The 16,368-nt window shown below is 36.5% G+C and overlaps 1 protein-coding gene across 3 annotated transcripts; it reads right to left on the reverse strand.

The window, feature by feature from the left end:
- Nucleotides 1–289: 289 nt before the first annotated feature.
- On the reverse strand, nt 290–16,326 carry LOC138319031 (KICSTOR complex protein kaptin-like). Of its 3 annotated transcripts, none has more exons than XM_069261914.1 (12): nt 16,196–16,326; nt 15,171–15,265; nt 14,599–14,692; nt 13,556–13,610; nt 7,606–7,687; nt 7,374–7,447; nt 6,878–6,987; nt 6,540–6,647; nt 6,183–6,267; nt 4,453–4,588; nt 3,616–4,062; nt 290–479 (listed from the first exon to the last, which is right to left on the reverse strand). In XM_069261914.1, the coding sequence occupies exons 2-12, from the start codon at nt 15,243–15,245 to the stop codon at nt 321–323; spliced, it is 1,425 nt and encodes a 474-aa protein (XP_069118015.1). In that variant the 5' UTR covers nt 15,246–15,265; nt 16,196–16,326; the 3' UTR covers nt 290–320. The 3 variants fall into 3 exon arrangements, with proteins under 3 accessions (XP_069118015.1, XP_069118014.1, XP_069118016.1); XM_069261913.1 differs by having other exon boundaries at nt 16,014–16,322; XM_069261915.1 differs by lacking the exon at nt 16,196–16,326 and adding an exon at nt 15,636–15,783.
- Between the last annotated feature and the right edge of the window lie 42 nt (nt 16,327–16,368).

Raw genomic sequence — 16,368 nt, forward strand, 5'->3', positions numbered from 1 at the left:
CCCCTCCCCCAAGGATGTTTGTGGCCAAGTTTGGTTACAATCCATGCAGAACTCTATGACTAGTAGCGATTTAAAGGAAATGTTGACGGACAGACGGACGGACGATGGACGACGAACGCTGTGCCATGACATAAGCTCACCGGCCCTTCGGGAAAGGTGAGCTAAAAATTAGTTGCCCAAAAGAAATTCAAAAGATGAATGTGTTAGGACCTTTGATTGTACATATTTTGGTGTCTTGTGATACAGAGTTGTATATACACTGAGAAAGAAAACACATCACCGTGAATGGTATTGTTTAACATGTTTAATATTCACCAACGTCACGTTATACTAGTTTCTGCTGAACTGATTTTTGATGTCAACTGATTGTCAATATTCAATTGAATTTGTTCCTCATCCTCGTCCTGTCCTTTTTGCCTGGATACAGCGAGATCTCTCAGCCGCTCCAGACACACCTGAGCCACCTCACTTAGCTCTGGCTGTAAGGACAATAGAAAAGGTAATTAAATCATAGCTCTGGCTGTAAGGACAGGAAAGATAATTAATACATAGTTCTGGCTGTAAGGAAAATGGGAAAGAAAATTAACACGTAGCTCTGGCTGTAAGGACAACAGGAAAGGTAATTAAAACATAGTTCTGGCTGTAAGGACAACAGAAAAGATAATTAAAACATAGTTCTGGCAGTAAGGACAACAGGAAAGATAATTAAAACATAGCTCTGGCTGTAAGGACAACAGGAAAGATAATTAAAACATAGCTCTGGCTGTAAGGACAATGGGAAAGATAATTAATACATAGTTCTGGCTGTAAGGACAACAGAAAAGGAATTAAATCATAGCTCTGGCTGTAAGGACAACAGGAAAGATAATTAATACATAGTTCTGGCTGTAAGGAAAATGGGAAAGAAAATTAACATGTAGCTCTGGCTGTAAGGACAACAGGATAGATAATTAAAACATAGTTCTGGCTGTAAGGACAACAGGAAAGATAATTAAAACATAGTTCTGGCAGTAAGGACAACAGGAAAGATAATTAAAACATAGCTATGGCTGTAAGGACAACAGGAAAGATAATTAAAACATAGCTCTGGCTGTAAGGACAATGGGAAAGATAATTAATACATAGTTCTGGCTGTAAGGACAACAGAAAAGGAATTAAATCACAGCTCTGGCTGTAAGGACAACAGGAAAGATAATTAATACATAGTTCTGGCTGTAAGGAAAATGGGAAAGAAAATTAACACGTAGCTCTGGCTGTAAGGACAACAGGATAGATAATTAAAACATAGTTCTGGCTGTAAGGACAACAGGAAAGATAATTAAAACATAGTTCTGGCTGTAAGGACAACAGGAAAGATAATTAAAACATAGCTCTGGCTGTAAGGACAATGGGAAAGATAATTAAAACATAGCTCTGGCTGTAAGGACAATGGGAAAGATAATTAAAACATAGCTCTGGCTGTAAGGACAACAGGAAAGATAATTAAAACATAGCTCTGGCTGTAAGGAAAACAGGAAAGATAATTAAAAACATAGCTCTGGATGTAAGGACAACAGGATAGATAATTAAAACATAGCTCTGGCTGTAAGGACAACAGGAAAGATAATTAAAACATAGCTCTGGCTGTAAGGACAACAGGAAAGATAATTAAAACATAGCTCTGGCTGTAAGGACAATGGGAAAGATAATTAAAACATAGCTCTGGCTGTAAGGACAACAGGAAAGATAATTAAAACATAGTCTGGCTGTAAGGAAAATGGAAAGAAATTAACACTAGCTCTGGCTGTAGACAACAGGAAAGATAATTAAAACATAGCTCTGGCTGTAAGGACAACAGGAAAGATAATTAAAACATAGTTCTGGCTGTAAGGACAATGGAAAGATAATTAAAACATAGCTCAGGCTGTAAGGACAACAGGAAAGATAATTAAAACATAGCTCTGGCTGTAAGGACAATGGGAAAGATAATTAAAATGTAGCTCTGGCTGTAAGGACAACAGGAAAGATAATTAAAACATAGCTCTGGCTGTAAGGACAACAGGAAAGATAATTAAAACATAGCTCTGGCTGTAAGGACAATGGGAAAGATAATTAAAACATAGCTCTGGCTGTAAGGACAACAGGAAAGATAATTAAAACATAGCTCTGGCTGTAAGGACAACAGGAAAGATAATTAAAACATAGCTCTGGCTGTAAGGACAATGGGAAAGATAATTAAAACATAGCTCTGGCTGTAAGGACAACAGGAAAGATAATTAAAACATAGTTCTGGCTGTAAGGACAATGGGAAAGATAATTAAAACATAGCTCTGGCTGTAAGGACAACAGGAAGATAATCAAAACATAGCTCTGGCTGTAAGGACAATGGGAAAGATAATTAAAACATAGCTCTGGCTGTAAGGACAATGGAAAAGATAATTAAAACAGCTCAGGCTGTAAGGACAACAGGAAAGATAATTAAAACATAGCTCTGGCTGTAAGGACAACAGGAAAGATAATTAAAACATAGCTCTGGCTGTAAGGACAACAGGAAAGATAATTAAAACATAGCTCTAGCTGTAAGGACAATGGAAAAGATAATTAAAACATATCTCTTGCTGTAAGGACAACAGGAAAGATAACAATGACATAGCCATTCAGATCCCTTTCCAATGGAGATATCAAAGCTGAAGTAAGTTTGATTGTGGAGACTTATGTGTATGAAAAACAAAACAGGAAAAAGGAAAATCAGCTAAAGAAAGATGGAGTATAATTCAAGTAGAGCCGGGCTGCAATTGTTGAATCAGGTATACAGCCTTGACATTTATATTAGACTATATACACAAAGATGGGTGGAGTTTTGCAAAGTAACATTTACCATGATATTTTTAGCAATGTTTCCATGGTAACGGAAAATAGCAAAAGGCACTATCAGACCATAAGAACAATGTGTCTATGAAGTTTCATGGAAATATATGGTTTTAGAGTTGTGCGCCGGAAACGATTCTTACACAAAAATCTGCCATTTTCAGCAATGTTTCCATGGTTACAGAAAAAAGGTACAAAAAGTGAAAACCTTGAAATAGCAAAAGGCACTACTAGTGCATATATCTCAACCGGTTTTCCAGTTATGCTGCGGAAACGAACCTGGTACAAAAATATGATATTTTCAGCAATGTTTCCATGGTTTTGGAAAAAGTACAAAAAGTGAAAACATTAAAATAGCAAAAGGCACTACTAGACCAGAAGAACAATGTGTCAAAGAAGTTTCATGGAAATATCTCTACTGGTTTTAGAGTTGTGCTCCGGAAACGAACCTGGTACAAAAATATGATATTTTCAGCAATGTTTCCATGGTTTTGGAAAAAGTACAAAAAGTGAAAACATTAAAATAGCAAAAGGCACTACTAGACCATAAGACCAATGTGTGTATGAAGTTTCGTGGAAATATCTCTACTGGTTTAAGAGTTATGCTCCGGAAACCATTCGTACGGACAGACGGACGGACGGACGGACGGATGGAACCCATTTGTATATCCCCTGCCAACTTCGTTGGGCGGGGGATAATTAAAACATAGTTCTGTCTGCAGTATTGATACATTGCAGGTCTACATAAATAAGCACTGTAACATTTACCTGTATGACATGAACTCCTCGTAAAGTGACCACAACCATATCGTCCATTCCGTCCCCCATAATGTCCACTCTGTCCACTCCCACTACCGGACTAGCAAAGCTCCTCTGCCAGAGTAGTTTATAGCAAAGCTTCTTGTCCCCCACAGGCTCCTGTAAGTCTACCTCCGGCAGTTCTCCCCTCAGTACACTGTCCTGGGTATTAGTTAATGAGGAGCTCAGGTTCTCCTGGGATTTAGCTTTCCGAGGTAACTTCATATCTCCCTGGGTATCCCTGCCTGTATGACCACTTCCTGTCAGGTGCCTCTGACGAGGCGATTGTATTGGTTCTGTCATATTGTAACTGTTTATATTTGCAGGTGAGGACATTTTGTTTTTTGTTAAGGATGGCGGTTTTTTCACTACTGGTATTTGATCATCTTCTTGCATCAATTTGTAAGCAAGTAACTCCTGAAAGAAAGCACTGATAGATTCATGTTTGATATACATTAGTGATCAGTTACAATCTGGCAATTAAAGAGTTTTAAACAACATTGCAGGGAACCTCAAGTTATCAAAATATCCAAGTTAACTTTTACTGCAAGGTTTGACATGGCTAACTAAATACACTGTACTTCAAACTGGCCTTTCTTTTTTTCTTTTCAATGGTTTATATCAAACAGAAAACATACCAGATTTAAGCTTCCATTGAAATACATGCCATAACCGGAAAATGAACTGTAATGAAATTAACTTTTATCATTAATTTAAGTCCAGTGTAGAGAAACATAATGTGTTCCTGTACTGGAAAACTACTATACTATACTATGTATCAGCTCTGAATCAAATGTGATACTTTACCTGGCCATATGTTCCCACAAGGATTTCGTTGTGTCCATCAAAGTCTATGTCTGCCACACAGGCACAAAGGGGAATGTCATAACAACAGCTGCCAGGTAGGTACAGAGCATTGTCTAAACCATTGGTCAAGATGTTTCTGTAACATTCAGGAAATATGAGGATAATGAGATAATCTTCTGTCAGATCTGATAGTCATGATTATAATCTGATTAGAATTGATTACTTTAGTAAGCCATGTCATGAATGAGAACACCAGCAAGCCATAAGGACACTAAAATATTGCATAATAAAGGAATATTACCATGAGGTTACAACAAAGTGTTTAAATATACTTTAAAGGTAGGTTCCGCCCAATGAAATATAAAGACTACAAAATTGAAATTTATCCTGTACATAGATATAATCTTCGGATCATTTTCGTTGCATACAGAGAACATGGGTGGTCAGTTGCCTAGCTTGACCAGGAAAATACTCCTCTAAAAATAGAGCGAAGTCAAGCTTTACATAGAACATGATGTATTTTTTTCCAAAACGAGGCCACATCAACAAACGGAAGCGTGCAACAAAATGTCAGATAGAAGTGACAGTCTTGCCACGGCATGTTTAGTCAAAAATCAATAAAACAAATTGAAGTGTGATGGATTGTTTAAACATATGATATAATCTATAACACTTAAAGTTACTTACATTCGCTCGCTAGTGTAGTACATCAAACATATATGTAGTTTGTCTGCCGCTGTATGTGCGTTGGCATATGTGTTGAAATTTAACTCACTACGTGCAACACGAGTCCCAACAGAATCCGGGCGAGTTCCTCTTGAGATGTGACTTATGTTTCTTTTATTGTTACATGCCACCTCTGAATTTTATTCCCTAGATATATCCTAGTGTGCTACCAATTTCATTTTAATTTCCTCCTCTTTGTTGCCGATTCAGATACTTTTTTCCTCAAACACTTTTGTTCAGCCATTTTGTTTACTTTTAGTGCGTAACTATGCGCATGCGTCAAACTTTGACAACAAAATCCATCGCAGCTTCATTTGCATACTATCCTGTCAGCCTGACTTCGTAATAAATCAAGGATTTTCTTTTGTATTCAATACATATTTGTTCAATCTCATACACATTAAGAAATTTAATTGAGGTGTTTTTAATGGGTTTTTTTTCACCTTTTCTTCCGTTTATTTGATTTTACAAAAAAATATTTATTTGGTTGGGCGAAACCTACTTTTAAGCAAATCTTAAAAAATAGCAAAACTTGTGAATTTAGTGTCATGCCATCTCAAATCAATTTTACTTCCTATCACCATGAGCATTAGTGTATCATCATTGGTTACCTATGTGATTAGCCTACACAGGTTTGCGGCCTGAGTGTTGACACTTTTGTTTCCGAAGGTGCTTGTGTATCAAAATTCAGCAACTCCCTGTTTTGGGTCACCTAAGCATGACCCCTGGCCTAGAATCAGAACATCTCCGGATGTACTGTTAACCATTTATACTTCTGAGAGAATCAACCTCAACAAAGATTTTGTATGTGACACATTGATTGGCTTACCATAGGGGTCATGCTGAACCGACTCCAAACGGGGAGTTGTAAGATCTTGTATTGGAGTGCAATGCAGCGGAATTACAAACCTAAATTTAATTAGATTGCAATTATTGCATATCTTAAGTCAACGTAAAAGTTTGTAAAACATGGTCTCAAGTACACTCAGACATGACAAGCTTACCTGTAAACCACTGTTGGCTCCAAAGAACTCATAACCACTAGGTTGTATACAACTGGAGACTCCTCAGCTACAGAGTTGTCTTTTCCTGATACAAAGAACAGTCATCTTAAAGTTTATATTGTAATATAGTATCTACAATGTAATATCTGTTAATAAAAGAAGACAACATTTACAAAATTTTTTACTTCAGTATTGTATCATAGACACAATGAATTTACAATTTAGACATTAGTGCATTCAGAAAATTTAAAATAAAACACACATTGACAAAAAAAAGATGAACAATTATTACAAAAAATAGACATTTTGATCCAGAACTGTTTTCAAAATATTTAGAGCTAATGACAAATAACGAACCTTCAATATTTTCTAAAAATTCCGGAAATGGGACCTGGTTGTCTGGATTAAAAATCTTAACACAAGTGATGGGGCTGTCAAACACTTTTTCCCAACCCTGCAGTACTTCTGTAACATAAAGGATTTAGACACACATAAAAATCAATTGTATATATAGCTGCAATAATTCTGAGTTTACTAAAATGGCAATGAACACTATGACTTGACCTGAAATAATCCTATGACAAACTACCATTTACAATTATGTAAATCAATGATGCATATGAAATCTTTTGTTTTTTGAAACATCACATCATGCAAGGGAGATAACTCTATAGGCTATAAATACTATGACAAACCTGTAGTATGGACATCAACTAGTGAAAAAAACACTTGTCCAGTTTGTAACCCTTGAGCGGTCAACCTCTTCTTGTGGTTATCAACGTACACAATGTCCATCCAGTGTACACTATAAAGTGAACAAAATAATAACCCTGACAACAATGAGACAGACATCAATGTTATAAAATGTAGCTTTATGGAGAAAACAATGTGTAGTTGTAAGCCATTCCATTCAACAACCTGGAAAATGCTATCAATTCACTCAGACTGCTGGGGTTAGGTCAATTTTGCTAGCCAAGGGTAATCAGTATGATACTCTCCTTCAGAGAGAGTATTGTACCTAATACACATGGAAAGCAACGTAAGCATACCATGTCCTAAATCGGCCACCATACCAGGAACCTCTCAGGCTGCAATAGATTGGAGCTCTTCTCACTGACTTATTGTGGTAACATACTTATTGATTTGTAACAAATATTCATATATCACTCAAAATAATAAGCATCTGCTTACCTACTGCCTGGAGAGCACAGCTCAGGAAAGAAGTCTCCTATTTCTTCCTCTTTGAACCTTAAAACTGGGGCAACCTTGGAGCAATGAAACACATGTTTCAATAGAATTTTATTGTGATTTTCAGATGGTGACTGAGGTACAGATTCGAAATCCAATCCATTTATTTTGATGTTTCTAACATGATAATATGAGAAACATAACAGGTATGTTATTTAATGTTGTTGATACTTACATGGTCCTCTCTGTACATGTGAACTTTATGGTCATTACCACTGAGGAGGAACACTGTCTCCAAACCGCCCTCTCTTACACATCTACAGTACAGATGATAAAGAATACATATCAGTTCACACACCTGTGGTATACATATAACAAGAGGCCCATGGGCCTTAACGGTCATCTGACTATTAGTACAATACAACATAGTCGTTTAAAGATTTTAGCCTATTTGACTGCTGTGACCTTGATTGAAGGTCAAGGTAATTAATTCATTTGAACAAACTTGGTAGCCCTTCATCCCAGCATGCTACATGAGTTCTTGAGAAGAAGTCATTTAAAAGATTTTAGCTTATATTGCTTCCGTGACCTTGAATGAAGATCAAGGTGATTCATTTGAACAAACTTGGTAGCCCTTCATCCCAGCATGCCACAGGCCTAATATCTGGTCTCTAAACCTCTTCATTATTCACAAGATGTTGTTTAAATGATTATAGCCTATTTGACCCCTGTGACCTTGAATGAAGGTCAAGGTCATTTATTTGAACAAACTTGGTAGCCTTTCATCCCAGCATCCTACGGGCCCAATATCAGTACCCTGGGCCATCTGGTTCTTGAGAAGAAGTCGTTTAAAGATTTTAGCCTATTTGACCCCCGTGACCTTGAATAAAGGTCAAGGTCATTTATTTGAACAAAATTGGTAGCCCTTCATCCCAGCATGCCACAGGCCTAATATCAGGTCTCTAGGCCACTTAGTTATTCACAAGAAGTTGTTTAAAGAATTTTAGCCTATTTGATCCCTGTGACCTTGAATGAAGGTCAAGGTCATTTATTTGAACAAACTTGGTAGCCCTTCATCCCAGCATCCTACAGGGCAAATATCAGTAGCCTGGGCCTTCTGGTTCTTGAGAAGAAGTCGTTTAAAGATTTTGGCCTTTTTGACCCCTGTGACCTTGAATGAAGGTTAAGGTCATTCATTTGAACAAACTTGGTAGCCCTTCATCCCAGCATGACACAGGTCTAATATCAGTACCCTGAGCGTTCTGGTTCTTGAGAAGAAGTCGTTTAAAGATTTTAGCCTATTTGACCCCTGTGACCTTGAATGAAGGTCAAGGTCATTTATTTGAACAAACTTGGTAGCCCTTCATCCCAGCATGCCATAGGCCTACTATAAGGTCTCTAGGCCTCTTAGTTATTCACAAGAAGTTGTTTAAAGAATTTTAGCGTATTTGACCCCTGTGGCCTTGAATGAAGGTCAAGGTCATTTATTTGAACAAACTTGGTAGCCTTTCATCCCAGAATCCTACAGGCCGAATATCAGTACCCTGGGCCTTCTGGTTCTAGAGAAGAAGTCGTTTAAAGATTTGGCCTTTTTGACCCCTTTGACCTTGAATGAAAGTCAAGGTCATTCATTTGAACAAACTTGGTAGCCCTCCATCCCAGCAACCTACAGTCCAAATATGAGTACCCTGGGCCTTCTGGTTATTGAGAAGAAGTCATTTGAATGAAAAGTTTACGCACGGCGGACGGCGCACGGCGCACGACGACGGACGGTGCATGATGACAATAGGTCATCCTGACCCTTCGGGTCAGATGACCTAAAAATATGATTGTTCTTCCCCAATGATGTTTCACACCAAATATGGATGAAATCCATCCAAGGATGAAGGAGTAGTATTTTAAAGCTAAAAATAACCCTTTTGGGGCCCCATCCCTCAGCCCCTAGGGGACAGACCAGGCTCATTTATATAAAATATGATTGTCTGTCCCCAATTCACACCAAATATGGATGAAATCCATCCAAGGATGAAGGAGTAGTATTTTAAAGCTAAAAATAACCTTTTTGGGGCCCCACCCCTCAGCCCCTAGGGGACAGACCAGGCTCATTTATATGAAATATGATTGTCTCTCCCCAATGATGTTTCACACCAAATATGGATGAAATCCATCCAAGGATGAAGGAGTAGGATTTTAAAGCTTTAATTAAAAATATTTCCTTTTGGGCCCCGCCCCTCTGCCCTAGGGTGGCTCATTTACATAAACTATGATTGCCCCCCACGTTTCACACCAAATATGGATAAAATCCATCCAAGGATGAAGGAGTAGGATATTAAAGCTAAAATTAAGAAAATTGCCCTTTTGGGGCCCTACCCTCAGCCCCTAGGGTCGACCAGGCTCATTTATATAAAATATGATTGTCTCTCCCCAATGATGTTTCACACCAAATATGGATGAAATCATCCAAGGATGAAGGAGGAGTAGGATTTTAAAGCTTTAATTAAGAAAATTTTCCCTTTTGGGGCCCCGCCCCTCTGCCCCTAGGGGTCGGACCAAGCTCATTTATATAAAATATGACTGTCCTTCCCCAATGATGTTTCACATCAAATATGGATGAAATCCATCCAAGAATGAAGGAGGAGTAGGATTTTAAAGATAAAATTAAGAAAATTTGCCCTTTTGGGGCCCCACCCCTCAGCCCCTAGCGGTCGGACCAGACTCATTTATATAAAATATGACTGTCCTTCCCTAATGATGTTTCACACCAAATATGGATGAAATCAACCCCAAGGATGAAGGAGGAGTAGGATTTTAAAGCTTAAAATAAGAAAAATTGCCCTTTTGGGGCCCCACCCCTCAGCCCCTAGGGGTCGGACCAAGCTCATTTATATAAAATATGATTGTCCTTCCCCAATGATGTTTCACACCAAATATGGATGTAATCCGCCAAAGGGTTAAGGAGGAGTAGGCTTTTGTATAAATAGTCTTATGCACGACGCACGGCGGACGGCGGACGGCGGATGACGACGGACGAAACACGATGACAATAGGTCATCCTGACCTTCGGTCAGATGACCTCAAAAAAAAGGGAGGCCTGGATAGGACACGAGAAATTTTCAATAAATTGTCATCCTTTGTTAAATTGTGTTTCTTTGATATGTCTAATTACTTAAACACAATGTATCTTTGTTGATCCAAAGGTTTAATTTGAATTTCCTGTTGAAATTGTACCTTGTTGATGATTATATAAAATATGCGTACAATATTCGTATCTATGTATGGATATGCAATGTGATCCAGGAATTCAAATAATCTAATTGACAGTTTCCACAGTGATCATGTCAGCATATCGAACCGACTATTACTTCGTCATTGAAACATCCTTTTTGGGGGATGTGGATGTGGCGCGTGGTAAAAGGCGCAGGTATGTTTGGCTAGGCAATTGGGTGCCGTAGATTGTGAGTTCGAGGCCCCGATAGGGCATGAGAAATTTTCAATAAACTGTCATCCTTTGTTAAAATGTGTTTCTTTGATATATCAAAATAGAAAAATACATTACATTAGACTTTATCCAGAAAACTTTAGTAATTAAAGCTGTTTCCAACACCTCCATCATTACTTAGTCAAACTACGGACTATACATTCAACATAAATTAATATAATATTTTACTATACATTCAACATAAATTAATATAATATTTTAATATTTGTTATTTTCTTAATTCACTCAAATCTAGCTACCTATCTTGAGCAAATAGAAAATTAGTCATGACAACGTTGAAAAACCAGTACTTCCTTCTAATGATGAAAATGTTGAAATTCCTTGTATCACCGATATCAAAACTAATCCAGAAGAAGTGTGTAATATTTTTAAATCCTTGAACACAAATAAATCAACTGGTCCTGACGGCATAGGCAATTTTATATTGAAACATTGTTCAGAATCACTGTGTCAAATCTGGTCTCTTATTTTTAATATTTCCCTTAGATCGGGTTGCTTTCCAACCATATGAAAAACAGCCCAGGTGTGTCCTATCCACAAGAAAGGCACCAAACAAGACGTGACAAATTACCGTCCTATATCACTCTTATCAAATATCTCAAAATGTCTCGAAAAAATAGTCTATAAATGCATTTATAACTTTCTAATAGTAAACAATCTTCTCATTAAGGAAAATTCTGGTTTAAAAAAAACCCGATTCTACAATTAACCAATTATTAAAGATTACTCACAAAATTTACAAAAGTATTGATGACGGAAAAGATGTATGTTCCGTGTTTTTGGACGTTTCCAAGGCATTTGATAAGGTATGGCATGAAGCTCTTATATATAAACTAGAGAATATTTGTATTAAAGGAAATTTACTTAATTGGCTTAAAAGCTACCTTAAAAATAGAAATCAATTCGTTGTTTTAAATGGTCAATCATCAGCACGTAGGTATATCAACTCTGGTGTCCCACAGGGCTCTATACCACTACCTTTACTATTTTTGATATATGTTAATGACATTAATGTAGGGATTCTTTCGGAAATCAATTCATTTGCAGACGACACTTCTCTCTATTCAGAAATTAATAACCCACACTGTATTAATAAGTTAAATAATGATCTTTCTACTCTCTCAAATTGGGCAAAGTGTTGGTTAGTAACTTTTAATGAAACGAAAACAGAACTTATAATATTCACCAAAAAGCGTACTCTAAGCAACCCTGATCTTCAGCTCAATAATATTACTATCAATCACGTCAACACACACAAACATCTTGGCATATCATGCTCATTATCTGAAAACTTAAGCTGGCATGTGCATATATCTGATATTGTAGCAAAGGCTAATAAAATATTAAACATATTACAGTCATTATCGTACAAAATATCATGTGTCGGTCTTGAAAAGCTATATAAATCTATGGTAAGATCTATCCTGGAATATGGTTGTATTCTATTTGATAACTGCAATCAGCATGAATCCGACCTTATTGAAAGTGTCCAGCGACGGGCTGCTCTAATCTGTACAGGGGGGTATAAGGTAACAAAATATACAAAACTTTTAACTGAGCTTGGCTGGGAGCTACTAAGTGATAGAAGGAAGTATTTTAGACTTAAAATGTTATTTAAAATTAAACATGATCTCGCTCCTCCATATTTGAAATCGCTCTGTCCACTCCTTTCACATCGCACTCCAAACTACAATTTCAGAAATTCTAATACACTACTTCCAGTTCCTTCCAAAAAAAAAACATTCTATCACCACTCTTTCTTTCCAAAAGCTATTAGAGACTGGAACAATCTTCCCGAACACATAAGGAATAAACCCACTCTTAACTCTTTTTCACAAGCACTATCAAAACTTTCGACTACAAAATCAAATCCACTAAATATGTATGGGCATGGAAAAGGTAAAATCAATCATTGTAGATTAAGAATGGGCCTTAGTGTCCTAAACAAACATAGATTTTCTTATAAATTGACACCAAATAAATATTGTGATTTCTGTGTAGACTCTCCTAAGGATGAAAAACACTTCATTTTATTATGTCTTAGATTTATAATCCCACGTACAAAACTAATTCAAAATACATGTAAAGAACTGGCTCCAAATGTCAATCCTGACCTTATCATTAATCTCATACCTGATATCTTTGTCAAAATTTTATTACATGGCTCTGAAGATAATACCGATTCATCAAACAAAATTATTTTTGATTCCATTTTCGAATACATCATCGACTCCGAAAGATTCTAATACTAATTTCTTTACACTCCATTTCCCCTCCCATTTGCATCGCTCTCTCCCCCTCCTTCACCTGTCTCTCTCTAAGTCTCACTCTCTTCTCTCTCAATTTCTTTCTCCCTCTTCTCTTTCTCATTTTTTTTTGTCATGGAATGTTTGTGCGAGTGAGAGTGTGTGCGTTATTCTAATGTATTGTCATGTATATATTGTATTGTCATATGTGTCGAGGAGAGCATCTAGTAGCCATAGGGCCGTGTGCAATCCTCGATAAAGAAATAAAGAATAAGAACAAATAGAAATTTTTTAGTTTTAAACATAAATTAGTTATTAACATACCAGGTAGTTTACAAATAAGTTCATGCAATCCAAACATTGAGGGGGTTCATGGGAGGTGCTGTTTGATAATATCTGTACAAAGATGGGTAAATAAGAATTGAAGCATGCATCCTTACTCTGTGTGTATCAGCTGGTATGGCATGAAGTCCAGCTCTAATGTAACGCAGGTCTCTGGAGAAGAGAAAATAAAATCATATTACCTAGTAGGTGGACCTTTAATTGACAACAAACAAATATACAGACAAATCACATGATAAGTCTGTGACATATATTATCTTGGGCTGTACAAATATCATACAATGTAATTACACTAATTATGGTTGAATATGTCAATATGACATCTTTAAATTTAAATCCAGAGACTTGTACAAGGTCTGACAGCAGGAACTTACTCAGTAAGTTAAAGGGATAATTCAATATATGAGTACATTAAAATTTGCACAGTTACCGGAAACAAACCAGTTCTAATAGAATGTTTAAACTTGCTTACTGTCCGCCATTACACATACAAAATGTATAGTGGTCGGATGTCTTGTATGCCGAACCCTGGCCCTTGCCAGTGTAGTAAAGATTATTTTGTCTAGAACTACTCAAATCGCTCTTACAGTAGTGTGTTTACCTTATTAGATGCATGCTCTTGTTTAAAAATCATTTAATCAACTCTTCAGTAGTTGTGAATTGCATTTGATTATCGAGCGTGATTTTGGCTAGGGTACAGGTACTCCAACAATGTTAGAGGTATAGCACGACGAGACACTTTTGATCATTATGTCGTGTGTATTACACATCAGAAGTTTCTCAATTTCCAGATCTAATATTATTGGATTTGGGCATGGGTAAAGCGTACATGTTGTACCTGCTTAATCTATTGATGAATGATTTGGAATTTCAACGGTACCAATCAAAATACTTCACAATGTCATGAAATTTGTCAATAATTCTTGTTATATATTTCATAAGGAATGTAGAACAATACATTTATGCCATATTTTGCTTCATAGTTATGTAACAGAATTAGCCTCACTGAATTGTCCCTTTAAGGGTATTGTGCATTTTATAATACCAGTAAAATTATAGCTAAAGCTGTCAAATATATCATATATGAACCTTACATAATGCATGTAAGTGGGACAAACTGTCCACTTTTCTGTATACTTACGGGCAACACTGTCTACATAGTGGCTGTCTTCTTCAGACTGTGAAAACGAATAGAGGTTGAGGTACTGCATGCATGCGTGTTCTCCATCCTCAGTCTAAGTAAAAACAAACAACAAACTTTCTATACCAGTATATGTGTACATAAGGGTTACATATATTATAAGCTATACCTTATAATGTATTTACTACATGTATGTTGAGCTATCTTCCTTTATCTACTGTATGTTGACCAACAGGAAACAAAATAATTACCAATATCAGCATACACATATCATAGTCAATAAAACGAAAGAGCAGTGGAAGCTTAAGATTCATATACCGGTACATGTATATGTGTACGATACTATAAAAGAGATCTGAGAATTCAAAAACTACCGTCCAGCACAATAACATATAATAATCTATGAAAATAGTATTGTAATAGCTTATTAATTGTATACATTTACATGAATGAGTTACCATAGTGTTAAACGTAAAGGTGACTAATTACCTCACTTTAGCTTATACCCGTATGTGTCAGTTAGTGGACTAGGCCAGTACTTAGGGGATCTGTTCTGAATTAAAAATGATTACCTGTGTCTGTTTGAGGAAAGTGATACCTATGAGTAGACCAGTGCCTTGGTGACTTGTTCTGTGGGCGACATCCATGGAAACTAGCTCTGCATCACCTTCATAAATATCAATATTAAAATGATAAGTTGGAAACCACACAGTTTATTTTGCCATTTTACAATTATTACTATCAGATAAATCTTTCTGTTACTATCAGAAAATATGCCATATGTACTATACAATTCTCGTGATCATTTTGGAGTTAAAAACAATAAAAGCTATTTCAATTACAGGTCTACCTTTCACAATGTGTATTTCTTCATAGACGCTTTCGTGTCTATAAAGCGTCTATGAAAAAGAATGTCTGTCCGGTTTTTTTTTCTATGACTTCATAACCCGAAAAGATATTGAGAATAATGCTTATAATTTAATTCAGATAACTCACTCAGGTACTAATAAGGCATATGTTTCCATGATTTTACTTACTTTTACAATAAAACAAATTGAGTTGTGGCGCAGTGATATCTTATCCAATAATTCAGTTTGGCCAATGACTGTGCTGCTTTTAAAATTCCCCACGAAACCGTTTTGTATATATGACATCATAATACTTGACATACAATGCTTTCAGTCTATGGAAAAAAAAACTTAAAAGATCTAACCAATAGAAATGAGTGTAAAATATGAAATTAAATTATTGTAAGATAATAAAAAATACACTTAAAATGTATTATATATAACAGTAGCATACATATTCATAAATTTATATCATATATCACCAAATCATGAAGGCCGGAAAATAATTCCTTTAAGTCAAACTACATTCAGTATCATATTCAGTAAATCAAATTTTATAAATCCTACCAGGAATGTAGGTAAACTGAACCTCCTTGGTGGATGGCTTGAGTTTTTGGCCATTTCTTTGGTACTCGACAGATACAATCTTCCCTGTAAGGGATGCCACAAGTAATTTGTTTGAACCTTCCGGCTCTATGACTTTGGCATGTGTGTATACATTTGTTTGTGGTGTTGATGTGATGCCGTACAGTGTTAATTGCGAAGGTAAACTGCAAAAGTGTGCATCGGTCCACCTCCAACCTCTCTGATCCATGTTGATACAAGTCGGAACATCACGCCCTCACCTCCCAACTTCTGCAGAAAAAAACGAGGAGTTCCGATGAATAGCGTAATGTTTTCCTAGTTTCACTACGCCTGCGCA

This window comes from Argopecten irradians, chromosome 3, assembly GCF_041381155.1.
Source record: "Argopecten irradians isolate NY chromosome 3, Ai_NY, whole genome shotgun sequence".
Taxonomy (NCBI): domain Eukaryota; kingdom Metazoa; phylum Mollusca; class Bivalvia; order Pectinida; family Pectinidae; genus Argopecten; species Argopecten irradians.

What these genes read in the sequence shown, in the direction of transcription:
- LOC138319031 (XM_069261913.1), bottom strand. Translation starts at nt 16,260, where the DNA reads ATGGATCAGAGAGGTTGGAGGTGGACCGATGCACACTTTTGCAGTTTA. An exon ending in TACCAGCTGATACACACAGA is followed by an intron (nt 7,688 to 13,555) that starts GTAAGGATGCAT and finishes TCTGTACTGTAG; the next exon opens with ATGTGTAAGAGAGGGCGGTT. An exon ending in GAGCCAACAGTGGTTTACAG is followed by an intron (nt 4,589 to 6,182) that starts GTAAGCTTGTCA and finishes TGAATGTTACAG; the next exon opens with AAACATCTTGACCAATGGTT.